This window comes from Dreissena polymorpha, chromosome 3 (assembly GCF_020536995.1).
Source record: "Dreissena polymorpha isolate Duluth1 chromosome 3, UMN_Dpol_1.0, whole genome shotgun sequence".
Lineage (NCBI taxonomy): Eukaryota > Metazoa > Mollusca > Bivalvia > Myida > Dreissenidae > Dreissena > Dreissena polymorpha.
In genome coordinates, this window is record NC_068357.1 from 93,187,412 (window position 1) to 93,207,138 (window position 19,727).

Here is a 19,727-nt window from a genome sequence, read left to right on the forward strand (position 1 = left end):
GCTTATTAATGTTGACTGTTTGTGCATGTCAATATTCTCGTGGGCGTATGTGATTAATCTCGTTTGTTTTAGTGAATGTGTGTTGATTTCGAAGTTTATGAGGTCCTTTCGCGCCTAAGGCTGCATTATGTGTGGACTCGAATTGTGCCTCAGCAATCCTACCTAATTTTCTGACTAGACTCACGAAACTTAGCCCGAATGTTGAATAAAAGCCGCACTTTTCAGAGTTTTCTAGTTGTTACTGAAATAATTTCAATTTTGATGTGGTCTTGTGTTGTGGGGGAGCAAGATTTCCCGGAGAACTCCCCCACCTGTTCGTTATGGTGACCACCAATCAAACGCACATACTTATATGAGCGGGGATTGAGCCCAGGTCGACTTAGTGCGAAACGTGTGTACCAACCACTGCGCTAGCCGGATAGCCCTCTATCGGGGGCGACGGAATTTTGTTCCATGTATACAAGATCAACTAACATCAGATTGCTCGATGCTCCAATTGCATAAAAGAGACGACACATTTCACTGAACGCATTTGAGCCCATTTTATTAACTGGTGTGGATGTCCTACGTCTTGAAAAAAGCTAACTTTTATTTCGTACGACTAAAAATGATCACTGTAGGTCGAAATCGTAAAGAAACGAACTCGTTAATAAGAATTATTAGAAGCCACTCAGTGCTTTGATGGTACCAATTAAAGCACGTGACATGCGCGTAGACACGATGAGCACGTGTAACTGTCACTGGCTTATCAAATCTATCGAGCTAAGCTACGCACGAGGATAGTACGTCGGCCGCCGATTTTCACGCTGTTTTCAAAACAAATTGTTACGATAAGGCAATAAAGGTAAGCTTTTCTTGCCACTCTTATCAGCCGTACGGAAGAACATCATGTGTCGAAGGGAGATAATTTATTTTTCGGAGACTTCCAGATTTTCTACGAGGATTAAGGGTTGAAAATAAATCGGATAATCTCGGTGCAAATGCCGCATATCGGGTCTGTAATCATCTCAAATAAACATAGCATATTTTGGTAGAAACTTAAGAATAATTTCCTACGGCAATTGTACAACTCGTCATATTGTTATCGCTCCTGAGTAAATAAAGTTTGACAGTTCATGATTTGCAAGTTGGACGGTAGATGCAAGATATGCATGTAGATCCCATCAGCTGATAAGCCCGCGCCGAGCTTGGCTGAGGTCGGCGCGGCCCTTTTGCTTTAGAATCAGGGAGCTGAGGAATATCTTAAATAAAAACGCCAGATTATTTAGTACGATCCTTTTCTTGTACAAAACTAGACAAAAAACGCGCGTGTTCCGACTATCGTCTTTTAATATTAAATATAAGTGTGATCATATATTGTCTAGCTGTGATTGTCCGCTACATAAAAACAAAAGCAAACGACCCGCTGGCTAGTTCACTGGCTAGTGTGACGGTAAAATACCATCTTATTCGCAGGTCTTGTTTTTTCACAAACGTAAGGCGAATTTTTCGATGTTTAGGCAATTCTCAAATAGAAATTGTTTACGTGCATCGATATGGGATTTGATGTGGATCAAAACACATGTGCATTGGTAGCGTTCAATTGACGATAGTTATAAATTCAAAGACGCGATTATCCGTATGCCGTGTAGGACCCTATAGAGCCAGAACATGTCATCAGCACGTGTGCACAACACGCTGAAAGACCCGTCCTGCTTTTAATGGACGATAATCACAATATGTGCCATATTATGAGAAACCCGGGCTTGTGCGTAAAGAGTCGCCCAAGGTTATTTAGGGACGACACTTTCCGCTTTTAACGAATGTTTCATTTATTTCCAGACCGTGGCTAACATGACGCTGCGTTCACCTGAATGCGGTCCTCGGGCAGGTCTATTTTGAGTGCGAGCACTTCCCGTGCGTACAGGTCCGGGTAGTGCGCGTCCTTGAACGCCTTCTCCAGCTCCTCCTGCTGAAACGAAGTGAAGATCGTCCTGAAACCGGAAATGTGGCGTAATTTTAAACCTATTTATTTTAGCTCGATTGAACTAAGTCTCAGAGAAAGGCTCTCGAGTCCGTTTCCTGTGTGGAACCAGTTCTTGGTGTTTTTGGGTTCGATCTAAAGAACGCCCCCATAGTGGGACTCGAATTCGCTAAGAGGACACCATATCCATTACGCCACGGCGACCTGATTATGTGTTCGCCTAGCGACCAGAAGGTCACGGGTTCGATCTCTGTGGGAGCATTTTTTTTATCTTTCTCAAAGACACCAAATACTGGTTCTACCCAAGAAAAAGACTCGAAGACGTTTCAATAAGCCTAAGGCTTTCGTGCAATTGACACAAATTGAAAGTTTTAAACTAAAATTGGATCAGTTAAGTAGTGGTCCTGACACAATAATGTGAATCAGTTGAATAGTGGTCATGGAAGGATCAGTCAATGTAAAAATGAAACGGACAAGAGGAAGAGTCTAAGACTGGTTATGAAACGAACATCTGAAACTGTTAAATATTTGTCATTAAACGGGTATGTGGCACTGATAAATATTGGTAATGAACGGAAAACGGAACGATTGAATAATGGTCCTAAACCTTAATTGTGGATCAGTTGAATATTGGTGCTGAAATGTAAAAGTTGAACAGTTCAGTACTGATCATGAAATAAAAAATGTGAAAGTGTAAAATAATTGTCCTGAAACGAATATGTGGATCACTTAAAATTTAGTCTTGAAACGGAAATGTGAAACAGTTAAATATAGGTTCGGAAACGGAAATGTGAAACAGTTAAATATATGTACGGAAACAGAAATGTGAAAATTAGTCCGTTTTATGGGCCTTCGTCAACTTGTCATCAAATAAATATTGATAGTGATGATGTATTTTTTAAGTACAAAATTCAGTAGTGAGTCAAACATATCGTTCGATCTATGGAAAAACAACAACAGGACATTGAATTTTATAAACGTCTCAGAACCGTTCTCTCGCGGAGGTGCGAAAAATCTGAATTCGTATATAACCAATTACGTTCCAAAGTTCTTCCACGAGAGTACGAGTAGTCTACATGTAAACTGGGAAACCAATTAGCCTAACAACCGACTGGACAGTGGCTAGTTGTTCACGAGGCAATGTTCGCGACAGAAACAAGAGCCGGCCAATTTGCAGGCTGCGTGCCCATGAATACGTTTAACTAGAACAATTAGGCACACACTTATCGTACAGAAGGAGGTTCACATTTAGATATGCGGTAAAATTTCACCATTATAATAACATTATCTTTTTGTGAATCATGTATATGGTCATTAAGATAAAATTATAAATATTATTGGCTTAATTCAAATTTCCTTTTCCATCGAACTAAAGCATTACGATTTACCAATAACTATTGTTTACCGGTAGCACATTTGTCTACTAATGTTGTTGTTTTTTCGTTGATTTGACTTTATGACACATTTCTTTTACTCAAAATGATTAAAATAAACTACCGGTATTTAAAAAACACCCATCAGATTTCAGATTAGGTCAGCGCTTTTGTCGTGGTACATTCCGTCATACAAACTAAGCATCGTGAATACGCCGTAAGTTTCCAAACATTTTGTCCATTTTTGTACACGCCAAGGCTGTAAAGTGCATTAAATACAAATTTAACTTAATTTATCGCAATATTGTTGGTCGACAGTTTTTGGCTTGACTCAAACTACTAAAGTATGCTACAATATATCGAACTACGGTAAGTGTCGATATACAATAGTGAACCAAGTTTCGATATACCGACTATAGTACGCTACAAAAGGGAACCAAGTTTCGATATATCGACTATAGTATGTTTCAATAGAGAATTAATTAAGTGTCGATATACCAACTATAGTATTTTACAACAATTAACCAAGTGTCGCAATACATGTATCTCTTAAAGGGGCATTTTCACGTTTTGGTAAATTAAAAAAAAAATTCAGATAAGCATTATTTTTAGTTGTACTTATTATATTTGTGAGGAAGCAGTAATACTTAACATTTTGCTCTAAAATGACCATAATATGCACCTTTTGACGATTTAAGAACCTGCAAATCATAAAGCGTTGCAACGCGAAACGATTGAATAATTTGAAGAGTTCTGTTGTTGTCGTTATATTTTGTGATACTACGAGAAATGCTTATATAAAGTATAAAATACATCACTCATTGTATGAGCACGGATGGCCGAGTGGTCTAAGCGATGGACTTTTACTCCAGGGGGTCAGTTTAGGGTTACTTTTTTTCTTTCTTTAATTTTATTCTTGTTTTTTATTACTGGAGATTTTTAGATCAAATGTTTGCATTAATCAATACAAAGCATTTAATGACAAACTTTAGTACATGTCATAATCTGTGAAAATGCCCCTTTTATAATGCCCAGAGGAAATACAGAGGCTCGAACCTGTGTCTCCGTCGTTTCTTCTTGTCCTTTACCCTGCAGTCGCCGCCGTTGCCGCTGCTGCTGCCGCTGCTGTTTGGATCGTACTTGTCTACGGACTGCATGGCGCAGGGAGACGGCGGCATCCCTGTAGAAACTGGGAGCAACAATGCACAAATATTTGAGCATCGTTCACAATATTATCAGGGACGACATTGTCCTATATTTTGGAATTTTTCGTTTAATGTAAGTCTTTTCTAATCGAAGATCTAGTTTTAGCAAAAAGTGTTGTCCCTGATAAGCCCGTGCGGACTACACAGGCTAATCTGGGACGATACTTAATGCACAAGTATTAAGCCCAGTTTTCCCAGAACGAGTCTTATATGATAAAAAGAATGGTTTGATGAGCCTCGTTGAAAGTAGCCGCTTCAGAGTAGTCATGATATGAGAAATAAGTTTTCGAGAACTGATATGTTTTTACCTCTCTTTTTTAATGTTTGAAAAGTACAACGATAGAGCGCACACAAAACAAGGGACATATCGGGTCTTGTTATTGCTTTCGACTGATCATTGATTTCTTGTAAACTGTGTAGAACAGAAAAACAAACTCTCAAAACCTCAAAATCAAGCGTGCATTCTAAAGAGGATACTATATCCAGCCCCAAATTTTGAAATCGTCTATTTATAGAAACTAGAAAATGGCCCTAATGACCTTAAGAGTTTGCACAAACAGAAAGGAAATTATAGCGTTAACATTGCTAAGTAAATGAAGAAATACCTTATTATAAATAAGAATAATTAGTATTATAAAATAGTACAATTTATTCTCTCTTTTTTATTCATTTGTTGTTTCGTTTTCGCCATAAAAACCTCGAATATCAACGTAGCTTAAAGCGCTAGTACTATACTACGAATATTTATTTGTATTAAAGGGGCCTTTTCACAGATTTTGGCATTTTAAAAATTATTCATTAAATGCTTTATATTGATAAATGTAAACACTGGATCATAAAAGCTCCAGTAAAAAATCAAGAAAAAAATTTAAAAAAGGAAAAGAACATTGCCCGGAGCAGGTTTCGAACCAGTGACCCCTGGAGTCCTGCCAGAGTCCTGAAGTAAAAACGCTTTAGCCTACTGAGCTATTCCGCTGAGTACACATTCTTGACGTATTTTATACCTTATATAAGCAATCTTCGTAGTTTCACAAAATTTAACGACAAAAACAGAACTCTCCAAATTATTCAATCGTTTCGCGTTGCAACGCTTTATAATTTTTAGGTTTTAAAATCGTCAAAAGATGCATATAATGGCTATATTAGAGCATGGTTAATGTTCAGTATTACTGTTTCCTCACAAATATCATAACTAAAACGAAAACTTACGAATCTGAAACAACTTTTTTCAATTTTGTCAATTTACCAAAGCGTGAAAAGATCCCTTTAAGTTGATGATAAATTAATTTAACTTCCCAGTGAATCCGCTGTCCCCTATTTGCTTAAGTTGACGTTGTTCTGCGTTACAAAAGTTGCGCGGCAAAAATGAAATTGAAAATTGTAGGTGGTGAATTCGGAAATATAAAATAGTAGTAATTATGATATTCACTAGTTGGTTAATAGTGTGCATTTTTACCGATTGAATGTGATTCAACATTGATCGACAGCCCCGTTAAATTTTAACGCTTTCAGGTAACAGACAAAACATTGCGAAAAAGCATTAAAGGGATCTTTTCACGGTTTGGTAAATTGACAAAATTGAAAAAAGTTGTTTCAGATTCGCAAATTTTCGTTTTAGTTATGCTATTTGTGAGGAAATAGAATTACTGAACATTTACCATAGTCCAATATAGCCATTATATGCATCTTTTGACGATTTGAAAACCTAAAAATTATAAAGCGTTGCAACGCGAAACGATTGAATAATTTGGAGAGTTCTGTTGTTGTTAAAATTTACTTAAAAATACTTCTCTGCCTATATCCGGCGGAATAGCCGAGAAGGCTAATGCGTTTTTACTTCAAACTAATTTCAGGACTCCGGGGGTCACTGGTTCGAGCCCTGGTACCCGCTACTTTTTTCCCCTTTTTTAAATTTTATTCTTGATTTTTTACTGGAGCTTTTAAGATCCAATGTTTACATTTATCAATATAAAGCATTTAATGACAAACTTCAAAATATGCCAAAATCTGTGAAAAGGCCACTTTAACAGACGTATTACATCCATCGACCTCGGTGTAAAACCATGAGGTCGCGTGTTTCCTGTTTGAACGTTTCGATAGTTGGAAAATTAGCTGTCACTATAAATAAACAAGTGGCGAAGATCAGTTTTATTTCGTCATTTACGATCCGATGTTAAGTGAATTGCCTAATTTAGACTAAAGAGTGCATACCTTTAACTCAATTACTGAATATATTGTAATAAATATGCTTTCCAAATCCACATCTGGATGATTCTAAGAAAATTCGGAATTCAAACAAAATACTTGACCTAGATAGATCCAATTAGTATTTTAACTAAAACGATATAAAAACTAATACTTCGAGATCGGGTGGTTCCATAAGCATTTAATGCATGGGTTTCATTTACACGATCGTTCGTATCCTTAAAGGGGCATTGTTGGGTAAATTGACAAAATTGAAAAAAGTTGTTTCAGATTCGCAAATTTCCGTTTTAGTTATGATATTTGTGAGGAAACAGTAATACTGAACATTCCCCATGTTCTAAAATAGCCATTATATGAATCTTTTGACGATTTAAAAACATGAAAATAATAAAGCGTTGCAACGCGAAACGAATTAATAATTTAAAGAGTTCTGTTGTTGTCGTTAAATTTTGTGAAACTACGAGGATTGCTTATATAAAGTATAAAATACATCGGTCATTGTATCAGGAAGGATGGCCGAGTTGTCTAAGTGGTTTTTACAACTTTTTACTCCAGGACTCTAGGGATCAGTGGTTCGAGCCCTGCTGAGGGTTACCTTTTTTTCTTTTTTTTTAAATTTTATTATTGATTTTTTACTGAAGCTTGTTAGATCCTATGTTTACATTTATCAATATAAAGCATTTAATGACAAACTTCAAAACATGCCAAAATCTGTGAAACGGCCCCTTTAAAGAATACTATTTAAATGTTTAAAACATTGTGCTTACATTCCAGACCTAAATAGAACTGTTATGGCCGTATTCGAAAGTTCGAGGCGAAATACTTAGGGCGAGGTCAACTCGACGTGCGGTGATTTTTGACGCGACTTTGTGACCACGTTTTAAAAGAACCTAAGACAAATCAACGGAAAGATTGGCAATAAATGCAACAAAAGCGATTTTAAGTGATCTTGGCTCTGGTAGCTAGCCTTATCAACTCTCGAAACAGGTTAAACGAAGATCAAGTTCAATACTGGAAGGATCTCAAGGGCTCTTATTATCCAGTCGTGAAATTGACACGACAGTCTAATAATTAAAACCGTGTCCTCCGACGACTCGTTGTCTTGTACAAATAGGAAACATTAAAAATAAATTTGCTGAAGAACCGAAATTCCATAAAGGTTCTTCGGTAGCTAATAGCGGGCGTAATTTAGAATGTTCAATAAAAAATAAATTGCATTTTTCATTGACCCGATTACAGGTGAAAAACAAACACACATAGTCACTGCACCTAGCTCTTATGCAGTCACCGGTATATAAAACATGCACTCAATATCGAGATAAACAAAACTCTCAGCAGCTAAACTAATTTATCTGATTCATGAAATTCCTGACTGTTTTCGTCTTAAACATATCAATGATTTTCTTATAGTTTTTTTTTAAGCACCCGATGTACCCTAGAGTGCAAATGTGTTTGACTTGTTGAACAATACATAGGATTGCGTTGAGAACAAATTATAAACAAAATAATAAAACAAACTCCATTCAGTTGCGGCTTATTAAATTGACCATTTTTTAAATAATAAAAGAATGGAAACTTACGACGGTTCAAAGATAGCAATAACATTTATAAAAACACTAACGCACTTTTAGCACCGAACCTAAAGGCCTGACCGACAGAGCCGGGCTTTCCCAGGATGTCAAAATGGAAATCGGCCGAGTGACCAAAGCTTACCGGCAACACTGTCACTAAACCGCGTTAGTTTGATTACGAGACGAACAAACCTGATAAATTTGACAATTACTGACACTAAAAATCTGTAAAATATGACAAATTATGACACATTGTCTATCTCGGACAGCATTGCATGCCCGTCGAGATTCTGGCGAAACATAGAAAGATTACAACACGCGCCCGCTGAGAATCGACACCTTCCGTTAATATGTGTGATAAACCAGGTCTTGGGATGGAATGACGGGGTCGGAACAAATTCACAATTTGCAAATGAAGACATTTTGTTCTTTAAAGGGACCTTTTCACAGATTTCGGCAGATATTGAAGTTTGTCAGTAAATGCATTATATTGATAAATTTAAACATAAGATCTAAAAAGCTCCATTAAAAAAACAAGAGTAAAATTAAAGAAAGAAAAAACGTAACCCACAACTGTGCTCGAACCGCTGACCCCTGTAGTAAAAGTCCAGCGCTTAGATCACTCGGGCATCGGTGCTCATACAATGCGTGGTGTGTTTTATACTTTATATAAGCAATCCTCGTAGTGTCACAAAATACATGTATAACGAAAACAACAGAACTCTCCAAATTATTCAATCGTTTTGCGTTGCAACGCTTTTAAATCTTCAGGTTTTTATATCGTCAAAAATGCATATACCGTAATGGATATTTTAGAGCACGTTAAATGTTCAGTATAGTGTTTCCTCACAAATATCGTAGCTACAACAAAAATTTGCGAATCTGATTTTTTTCTTTTGTCAATTTACCAAAACGTGAAAAGGCCCCTTTTAGTGAATAATTGCTACACTTAATTAATATGAGTTCTAATTAAACACCATTCAAATATATTAAGAAATGCATTTATTGTAAATTATTACCCCTTTTCGCATGTATTACCGACTGTTATAGTAAGATATATTTATAATAGTGCATTTAATCATGATTTTCCTATAAAGTAATAGTAATAATACAAGTAATACCAATAATAATAATAATAATAATAATAATAATAATAATAATAATAATAATATTATTATTATTATTATTATTATTGTTATTATTATTATTATTATTTTTATTATTAATATTATCATCATCATCACCATTCATTATACACACCATTACTCAGTTGTATTCATTGATGATTTTAACACCGTTTCACGAGTCATTCTAAGGACGCTCGTGTTGCGGCCTCTGACACTGATGACGGGTATTATTTCCCTAAGTCGCAAAAGTCAACACCTGTGGAACGAGTTCAAGATTCTTAAGACGGCTTTGAAAACACTTTCATCAAAGCATTCCGCCCTTTAAACACTTGTACAACAAATAACTGTGCATATTTGCACAAGTTTGTATTGACTAACCGACAGGGACACTTTGTAACGATTGACAAGTATTATGTGTAACCTCACTTTTGGACTGGATCTTGGGGGTACGCTGCTATTCGGGATTTATTGATGCACACCGGCGATGAATATAAAAGAAATATGTGTTAATTCAGTGCAGAATTAGCACTATGGCTGTTCTACAATGGATCTCCACCTCTCGAAAACTACTTTATACGCTATTAAGGACAACTATGCGCGCACAATAGCGCCCTCACCGCGCGCTTTGTATGAAACGCGAACCCGCATAGCTTAAGGGTTCGATCGCAATTTTAGGGACCGGAGTGACCCTTACAAGCTCGCGACATGTGACCGCCGCCTCTGGAGGGGACGCGTTAAGCACGGCAACGGTTTCCAGCGCCACGGTCAATTGCTAATATTGAAAATGAAGAAATTTCCTGAACTAACAATACTTCGTATGGAACACGCTAATGATCATATCTGTCAGCGTAATAAGATGCGGCGCTGTGAAAATCGAGTGTCCCTTAATTTAATCAAGAGCAAAACGTGCATTAAAACGAGTTGGTTGTTCTACTTTTGGCATTCCGGGCGAGGCGTGTTGCGCGAGATTCCCTGGTAATTGGAGGAGAGGAGGCTGGTGATGTTGTGGATGCGCTGCGCACCATTCAATACATTTATAAACAATTTGACTGTTCCTATCCTGTAAACTCGTACAAATAATCTCATGCTGATGTGATTAGAGGGAGATACATATATAGCGTATTTGTTCATGTTCAGTGGTATTAAATGAAATCATGTTAATCACTACTTATTTCTGTATATTTCACTTCTTGGCCTAAATTAAATTAGCATATTGTCACTTTGAATTTCTTTATAGTATAAATATTTAAAATAGTAAGCTCCCACTGAATTGAAATCTGAAATAAATAATTATGAAACTCCATAAAATAAACATTCATTATTAATTTTAAATTGCCTTCTCATGACTGTATGGAACTGGGTTCTTCCTGTTTTGGATGCTTGTAATTTTATACGCATTTTCCGTTTTTTTAAACGGCATTTATTGTTTATTCTCATTACGAATGTTGATCCACACTACACAAATGTTGCGGAAAAACCTTATCAGCGGAGCCGCCGTATGGACAGACCACCGTCTCTTGGTCTTATCGATTTAATCCGAACATACCCGATTTTCGCATTTCCGTGTGCGAATTATCGGCACTTTATGTAGATATTTAAACCCAATGTAAATATTTAATGAGATAGGACCGACTAGAAATGACCCGTGTATTTTGTTTCCGACATGGTTAACTCATTTTGTTATCCTTTCAACTGCAGCGACATGGCGCTTGGAACGTTTCTTTGATTGTTAATGATTCATGAAAATTGATTGAAACATATATGACAACGTCCATCCATCCAACGAGTCAACGTTGATCCATTATGATAAAAGTGAATTTAGTATTTTTGTTTTGAGTAGTTACGAGTTAATTGTATATTTTGTGTATGGACATACTTCTATGTACTAAATAGATTTCGTTGACCGTCACAACGTTTTAGACCGGTACCCCGTTGTACATTTTTATTATGAAGATTTATAACTTTATATTTTTACCATAATTGATTGAGCGAACTCCGAATTCTCACGTTATTACTAATCAGGATTGTTTACTTGTATTTTACCCATTCTCCGGTTCAAGCATATATATTATGCCCTGTCGGGTTTTATATAACCCGAGGATTAATCAGTTTCAGCCGATAAGCCCCAGGCTGGGCGCGTTTACTTCATGTTGTGGCCACTTCCTATGATACCGCGGGATCAGAAGAATTCCGGGCAACTTTAGACGCACCGTGAACCTTACTGATTTACTAAGAAAACAGTTCATATCGTGAAATTGGCTTAATCAATTGGTGTTTATGTATACTTTTCTAGGACCTTATTGATGTTACTGAAAGGTTGCAGGTTGCGATGACCCCTGGTCAAGTTTTTCTTCGCCATATGACTTGGATTTTGATCCTTGAGGATTATCTATACGGAATGTATTATCTTCCATCGATAATTAATGATTTGGGCACCAAACCGTATTGGTATAACGGAAACGTTTCATTATTCTAATGCATAAACAGAAAAGTGTACCTTTCAAGATTTTTTTTTTGGCAACTACTGTAGACTTTTATTTGATTTCTTTTATTTTTATATTACTAAATCTCACATTAACACTTTATTAAAATCAAAAACATGAGTTTGGTTTTCATAAATATTAATTCGCATCAAAATAATTTATTTAAGAACTATAGTACGAACATAAATAGACCGTAGTGATAGAAATCCAATGAATATCACACAAACACATACTAAATACTAGCATAATAATCCAATTATCCAATCCACTTTATAAAGTACGCAAAGATGTTATCGACAGCTCTACAATTTTGCAAAGAGCCATTAATACAAAAGTTAATAGACATCTGACTTCTTCTATTGATTCCAAACGTGAAACGAAAATTTTAACAAATTACCAAACGACTATGTTGAACTTGATATCCCGATTACGTAATAATGACCGACAGTAAGCGTTAATTAGAATTTAATAATATTTGTTTTGTAACAATGCGCACAATCTGCGATAAAAGGTCTTTTAAATACACACATACACGCATGTCATCATCATTTATCATTGCAGGATGTGTTCACGTCATATGCGGAAGAACCCACATATTTATCCTTTTTAAAATAGCGGGACTCATCATTACTGCCAACCCAGTAAAGTCACATGTTCGATCCCGCGTCTATCGGCGTGTATTGTGTTAATACATTTATACATAGTTTCTTTGTATACATGAGCATTATTATTATTGTTGTATTTTTTTGCGTTTGATCTAAATGCTTTACTGAAATAAATCCTACAATAATTCGATTCCGTGGAGTTTCTATATGCATTTTTTAATATATTTGTGTTTTTAAAAATTTCAGTTCCGTTGGATGTTTAGATTTTAAGTACCATGCTGTAAAATCAATCCTGTGAACAATGAAGAATTGTTGAAGCAACACCAGTCAAAGGACTTGTTTTAGAATTCAAGCATTCTTATTTTGACGAATGGTAAGCTTTATGGTAAGTTAAGAATTCGTTTGCTTATTTTGTCTTCAAATTTAGTTACTAAATAAAATACTTATTTTTATAACATCGTATTTTGACTTCTGTTAGGAATACCGTTTCGTACAAAAAAGCGTCGCTTATATATTTCCGATTTACTTTACGTTATCTAAGTTATATTTACGTGAATATAAAAAACTTTTAATTATAACGGTAAAGCGCTTCAGAATTTTGTTGTTAATGCATTACATTTTAGTTTTTAAAATACTTTTCTGAATTATTTATGTTTTATTTGAAACATAATAAATGCGTGTTCAATGCGTAATTTGCTAAAATAATTAGTTATTAACAAATTTAAATGTTGTTGGAAATAAAATTATATATGAATTTGAATTTAATTACTTAAAGTTATAGAGGACATCGTTAGTACGTGAAACATAATAAGACCACGTGTATAGAGAAAAAAGAACTAATGTCAACAGACTAATTATTACAATATAAAGAAGTGAAACTCCAGCTGCTGGAGCAGTATTGCATCTCATTATATACAATCAGTTGGTCCTGTATTAAGGCAAGTGACCAATTGCCGAAACTGTACACAACAGCACAATACATAACAACAGTAACACATATAAGAATAAAGCTGGGGTCACCTCCTTGGAACGGTCAATGCAAAGCATTGGGGGTTTGACCGGTTTTACAGCGCGCAACCTCACACTTGGCCCAGCAATATTCATGTTACATATAAGTGTAAATAAATTTTAACCTCATAGCAGTGTAACTCAAATTAAACAATAATAAAAGGGAATAAAAACACATTCAATTTAATTACCGTTTAATTACTCAATGGAAGGAACGAGACCAGAGCAACAGTTAGAACTTTTTGAGGAACGATGAAATGAAACTACGAACGAAAAGCACAAAACACAGAAATAAAAATATACGTATATGGACAAAATACATTTCCTTTTTTATAAAAAATTGCTTTGCCTAAATTATATGGAAGAGTATTGACCGATGCTTTTTCAACATATCGAGTAAAAATGAAGTTAGTATTTATCCCATCCCTATTAAAGATATCCAGATATGTCTAAGACACTTTTTTGGGGAAAAACGACAACCTCAGTTTGATAGATGACGTTGAAAACATTATGCGTATAAATGTCAAAGTCGACCACATGAGTCGCGTTCTGAGAAAACTGGGCAAAATGCATGTGCGTAAAGTGTCGTCCAAGATTAGCCTGTGTAGTCCGCACAGGCTAATCAGGGACTACACTTTCCGCCTAAACTTGATTTGTTGGTAAGGAGAGACTTCCTTGAAACTAAAAATACCATAAAAGCGGAAAGTGTCGTCCCTGATTAGCCTGTGCGGACTGCACATCAAAATGGGTCTAATAGGGGCAACATATTAAAAAGTATATAAATTTAGAAGAAAAAACACGCACAATATTGGCATTTAATAATAGATACAATCATATAATAAAAATAGTGTGTGTATTCTATATTTAAAAAAGTAGAATAAGGGTCCTGGTGGTTTTGTCATTCTTGTGTTGACATATGGCTATCAAAATTATGAGTATTTCATGAATCAATTGATTGGGCATGGTTATTTTCCACTCAGTATAGAGCAATTGTATAAAGCGATGTCGACTGTTAATCCTTCGCATGGCTCCTACCCCCCTTAGGCTTTTTACTTTTTCTGACCTTTTTCTAACTCGTCTCTTTCAAATTGATCATTTTATAATATATTATTTTTCATTAACGTATTGATGTTTTAGTAAAGTTGATTGATCAATAAATATATACATTTAATTTTCATAGAAGTAATAATCCAGTTTTCCCGTGTCATAGTACCTTTTTAAATACATCTAACAATACAAACGCTTGTTTGTTTTTTAAACAACTTTTATCGTTCTTTTCATATGAGTGGGCATTCAGAGCCTATTCGGTTTAAAAAACAATGTTTTTAATGACATGTAATCATTTTTAAGTATTTTTTTACGAATTCGTTAAGAGTAAAGTGTTTTCCCTTTAATAATTATTGGAGGCAAATCGTTCATATGGTTTGTTAATCAGCATTAAATATTCATAAATGTAATACAACTGGATATTATGTTTTTCATTCTAGACTTAATTCAATTTAAGTTGCAAAATTATAAATGTTTGAATGTAAACATAAATATTTTTTGTGTTTCTATCAATTTATCAATCTTTATTTCATTAAAAAACAAATTCATCAAACTTGAAGTTGAATAATTTGAAATCGAACGTGATTATAAAAAGTGGCTTCATAGCAAACATGATTGCTGTACAGTTATTTCATGTCGCCCTATGGATTGAACATGTTCAAATTGGGGGCTAATTTCGCTCAAATTGGGTTCTAATTTTTGGAATAATGTTTTCAATCAATGCAACACCTGATTTCGGCCTACCTTCGTGATCGCCGCCTGGCGACATTTTGTAATTGTAAGTCGTTACGTCCGCATGGCGGGACATCATGGACGCCATGCCGTGCGGATGGTGAAGCTGATTGCTCATCGGCGTCTGCGACAGTCCATCCGGTACGCGCCATGGGCAGAACGTCGAGGCGGCGCTCATCTGGTGCTGCGGAAGAGACTCCCGGACGTTGTTCACGTTAACGTAACACTGATTCATTCCGGGCTCCTGTTGAAGTTGACCAGAGGCCACGGTGCTGGATGTGTAACTTCCTGTACAGTGGTTGTACATTGGTAGGTCTCGCGAGAAGTACATCAGATTCCCAGACGACATAGACTGGTGTTCGAGCAGGTCTGGACTTGTGTTCTGTCGACATGCGGTCGCGTTCCCGAGCCCCAGCAGTTCCTGTATCGCAAAGGAGGGCCGCTGGCTTCCACTATACATTGAGTTGAAATGACCACCACTTCCAACATACGGTGACTGGAATCCCGCGGAAATGTGGGACGCATTTCCGTTCAACAATCCTCCAATGTCATCTGCACAGAAACCTCGTTCGATCATTTTTTAATATTATTTATTCAGTTTATCACAAGACAATAAAATAATAAATTTAAATTTATATTTTCGTTTGATGTTTGATTTTCCGCTTTTCTCAAATACATCAATGATGGAAAATATTGATGAAGCGTTAATGTTTATAGTCCAGTTTACTTAAAAGCTTGTCTTTGCTCTAACACCAATTTACGTTTCACGCGAGACTCATATCAGCTTTGATAATCTCCGATTTTGTAAATAAGGCTCTTAATCGAATAACACTTGTCACTGTCAAAAACTACACTTGTCATTAATCTCCTAATGTCTCGTATACAGAATGAAAATCTACCATTCAAATTACCAGGCACTAAACTCATCGAAAACCAATGTTAGCTATTTATCAAAATCCATTAGGAGTCGGGATCAGCAAATTAATATTTTACTTGTGCTCCCTAGCAAGGCGGTCTTTTGCGATCCATTAGGCCGAGTTAGTTACCCCGGAAAATACACGTACCGAGAAAATGTTTGTTTGACATTTAAATTAGCTACGTTCTCCGATTAATAGCGCCGCCCACGGTATTCGACAGAGCGGCTCCGGCATAGTAGACCAATAGCGCGCCAGCTTAACATTGGGGATGTAAGAGTGCTGATCTCCGATTGGTTGAAAGACTCGGCAGAAGTTACACAGCGGGGAAAACGATGCGGGTTTTCATAATTTGTACACCGGTTTAATGACAGATATTTAAAAAGAAATAGCTTTATCAATTTAATTATCATGAAAATAATGTAAGTCGAAGTACATTATAGTTCCCGGATTTTAAATAAATGAATTAATCTCATGTTAATGATTAATGTTACCATTCATTGGCGTTCTTTCTCTTGCAGAATTGTTGCCTGTAGCAAACAACTAGAAGAATATTTATATAAAAAATTCCTACCACGGTTGTATTGTTTTCTGACAAAAAAATACAGATTTATTCTTACGGCAAAAAGCGATGGGCGTCTGTTTAAAGGTAGGGCCTTAGTAAAGTTATTCTGTAGTAAGGCGATTTTCTACTCTAATATATGAATTACGCAACTCAAAAATACTGTTACTCAGACCGCATGAGGTAAGCTCTTCGCAGTGCGTATTTCCGCTCATCTCTATGAAATATCACGCCTGCCTGAATACCAACGTAGAATTTTCGCGGATTTGTCTACATACCAATTGTCACCATATGTACTTATTGCGTTATGACGGAAAGCGGTCACCATTCTTCAGGAACAAGTAAGCAATCAGACGAAAATTAGCCGGACCATTTACGTTCGCAGCGTGCCTTCGTCTACCGGATACTAACCTTCAATAAGAATTTCTGGTGGTTTCTTAACTTAAAAATCGGTACGAAATTTGCGTAAGGCTGCGTAACATTTTCTTTTGTGGCATCCAGAACAATCGAGCTTATTACTAACTATATGCATAGATTCTGTTTAGCAAGCATGATTACAGACAAAAATTACCAAATAAATTAGCGGAAGTGTATTGCATATTTATTTTTTAGTTTATTTTGTTGACGTGTTGCGTTCTTAGAAAGCGCTTTTTGGAAAATACAAATTATTTATGCTTGCTCTACTCATTATGTACGTCATGTTTATTCTAAGGTGTTGGATGACGGTATAAGCTCTGCCCATTCACGGCAAGATGTTACAAGCGACAGCAGAATCGATGCATGATAAATGGCATGACAATACTTATTTCATGTTGGTAAGTAGAAAAAAAGTTCTGCTTAGGGCAAACGAGTACCCGAAAATATTTTCGAAATAGTTTTTAATACTTTTAACACCAATTAAAAGATTCATAAACTCGAGTTAACTTTTGAAACAAAAACTGACACAAGCCTCATGTGATAATGGCATATACTAGTATGTATGGACATACTAAACTTACAAGGTGCCTATTCATGTCATGGTACAAGTTATTATTATACCATGTACATAGAAGTTTCTTTGTTTTCTGGTATCCGCAATCTGGTGGGAGAACGATGCTTGTAAAATAATTTACCGTACATTGAGGTAAATCATTTAATATTATGCGTCTAATTTAAGCAATGAAACGTTCACACAAGATCACTCATTATTTCCAACAGCTTATTTATGGATATTTGTAAAATATGTATGCACTCCTACCCCCCACCCCCACCCCCACCCCCGATTTGAAGCAAAGCCGTTAATGAGTTAAAGAGATGGATATTAAGTATTGGACATGTTCATTGATCTAAAAATCGATAGGGGCTTTCGTTCCCAAAATACCGCGACTTGCCAGTATACAAATTTATATAGTCATGTATGCTACAGCGTTCTCCATGTTCATTCAGCTGAAGCGGGTTTTAAGCTAATAGACCATATGACCTTGATTTCTGAGTGTTTGACCTAAACATTGATAAACTTGTTCCTTTTCTTCCGAGTATAAACATCATAATGTAATGTATATTTCATGTATAACATGTAAATATCATCCGAATTCATTCCTCATCCGAATATCGGTGCACATTATTTTTGTTGTTCACATTTTGTCTATACAATGCACTGCATTTAGCAAGTTAATGTTCTCCAAGATCTAATATATTTATATATTTGTATTTACCTTGTGTTTAGTCCATTATATGTTGTTTGTTGTGAGAATAATCCAACATATTCGAAATTCCTGCACTGTCAAAATCGTTGCAGCAATGTATATTGATGACGTCATACGTAGGAGTATGGTGGAGTGTTATTGCATGCATTTGACTTTAAAATAGGCTGTAAAATTATAATATTCACTCCTCTATTTGTATAAAAAGATGATATTTATTATAACTTGTAAACTCTTCATTTATATTAAGTGTTAAAACATAATAGTTTGCAGGGAACTATTTGAGACGCTGAATGCGTAAGAATTTCTTAAGATTTCATGCTGCAGCATTTAATATTGAATTGTTATACATGCATATTTAAAGGTGTCTATTGTTTCAAGTCATCAAACTTATTGCCTTCTTTGATTAAGATGTGATATTTATGATGATTGTCGATTTATTATTATTAGAAGTATGTTCTTGTTTACATGTAACCGTATTACTTCCATACATGGTGCAGGATGCTGCAGGATTGTGATTGGCTGCAGCTAAATCTTTGGCTGCAGCCAAATCTGCAGCATCCGAAGGGTATAAAAGGAGATTCTCCGCACAGTTTTGGCAACAGTTGCTAACAACAAACATCACTGTTCGATCATTTGAAAACCCTTCCAAAAAGTAAGAAACAAACAGTAATACTTCATAAAACATTTTCATTTCACGAATTAGAAGTAATAATCAGAATTTGTTTGTACATTAACTACTAACTACTGGTATTTAAGTAAAACGAACGTTTATAGTATTTCATAAAATATCAGTACTATTTATGATATTGACAGCCTTAAAGCAGAGCAACTGTTCACCAAACGTCCATCCTTTTTAAGTCAACTCTAACAGTTTAGAGATATTATTGTATTATATAATATTTAATGCTTGTCTGAATAAAGATGCATTATGTAAAACGTTAAACGGTCTCCGTCTTCCTGCTTAGAGTTTGTTGCTGGACTCAAACTCAAACTACAATTGAGCGCATAGAGATGAGCAATTGTATCTTACATGTAAGGTAGCTTACAATACTGACATGTTTTATAATGTCTAGTAAACAGCAAACTTATTTTGGATATCGTCTCGAGTGTCCAGCATACTAATTTTGATCCTCTTAGGTCAAAACATTATTTAGGTATCAATAGGAAACAAACTGGTCTTGAGAGAAAACAGTTTTTATATGACACACACCAATGTCCTTAACCTCTGAACTGTTGACCTAAAAATC

General features: G+C 35.7%; 1 protein-coding gene and 1 long non-coding RNA gene across 4 annotated transcripts in view; one reads left to right on the plus strand and one right to left on the minus strand.

Annotated features, from left to right (window-relative positions):
* The window catches only part of LOC127875330 (uncharacterized), a 12,459-nt gene extending 8,802 nt beyond the window's left edge, over positions 1–3,657 (plus strand). For both annotated transcript variants that reach the window (XR_008047368.1, XR_008047367.1), the window contains exon 3: positions 1,822–3,657. This is a non-coding gene — a long non-coding RNA (uncharacterized LOC127875330). The remainder of the gene's footprint in view (positions 1–1,821) is intronic.
* The window catches only part of LOC127875327 (visual system homeobox 2-like), a 21,902-nt gene extending 3,099 nt beyond the window's left edge, over positions 1–18,803 (minus strand). Inside the window, exons 1-4 of one of the 2 annotated variants that reach the window (XM_052420318.1) lie at positions 18,490–18,803; positions 15,332–15,871; positions 4,393–4,525; positions 1,850–1,973 (exon numbers count right to left, since the gene is read on the minus strand). In XM_052420318.1, the coding sequence (XP_052276278.1) occupies positions 1,850–1,973; positions 4,393–4,525; positions 15,332–15,779 (705 nt within the window). In that variant the 5' untranslated portion in view covers positions 15,780–15,871; positions 18,490–18,803. Of the gene's footprint in view, positions 1–1,849; positions 1,974–4,392; positions 4,526–15,331; positions 16,508–18,489 lie in introns of those variants that run through there. The other variant, XM_052420317.1, reaches the window with a different exon arrangement.
* Between the last annotated feature and the right edge of the window lie 924 nt (positions 18,804–19,727).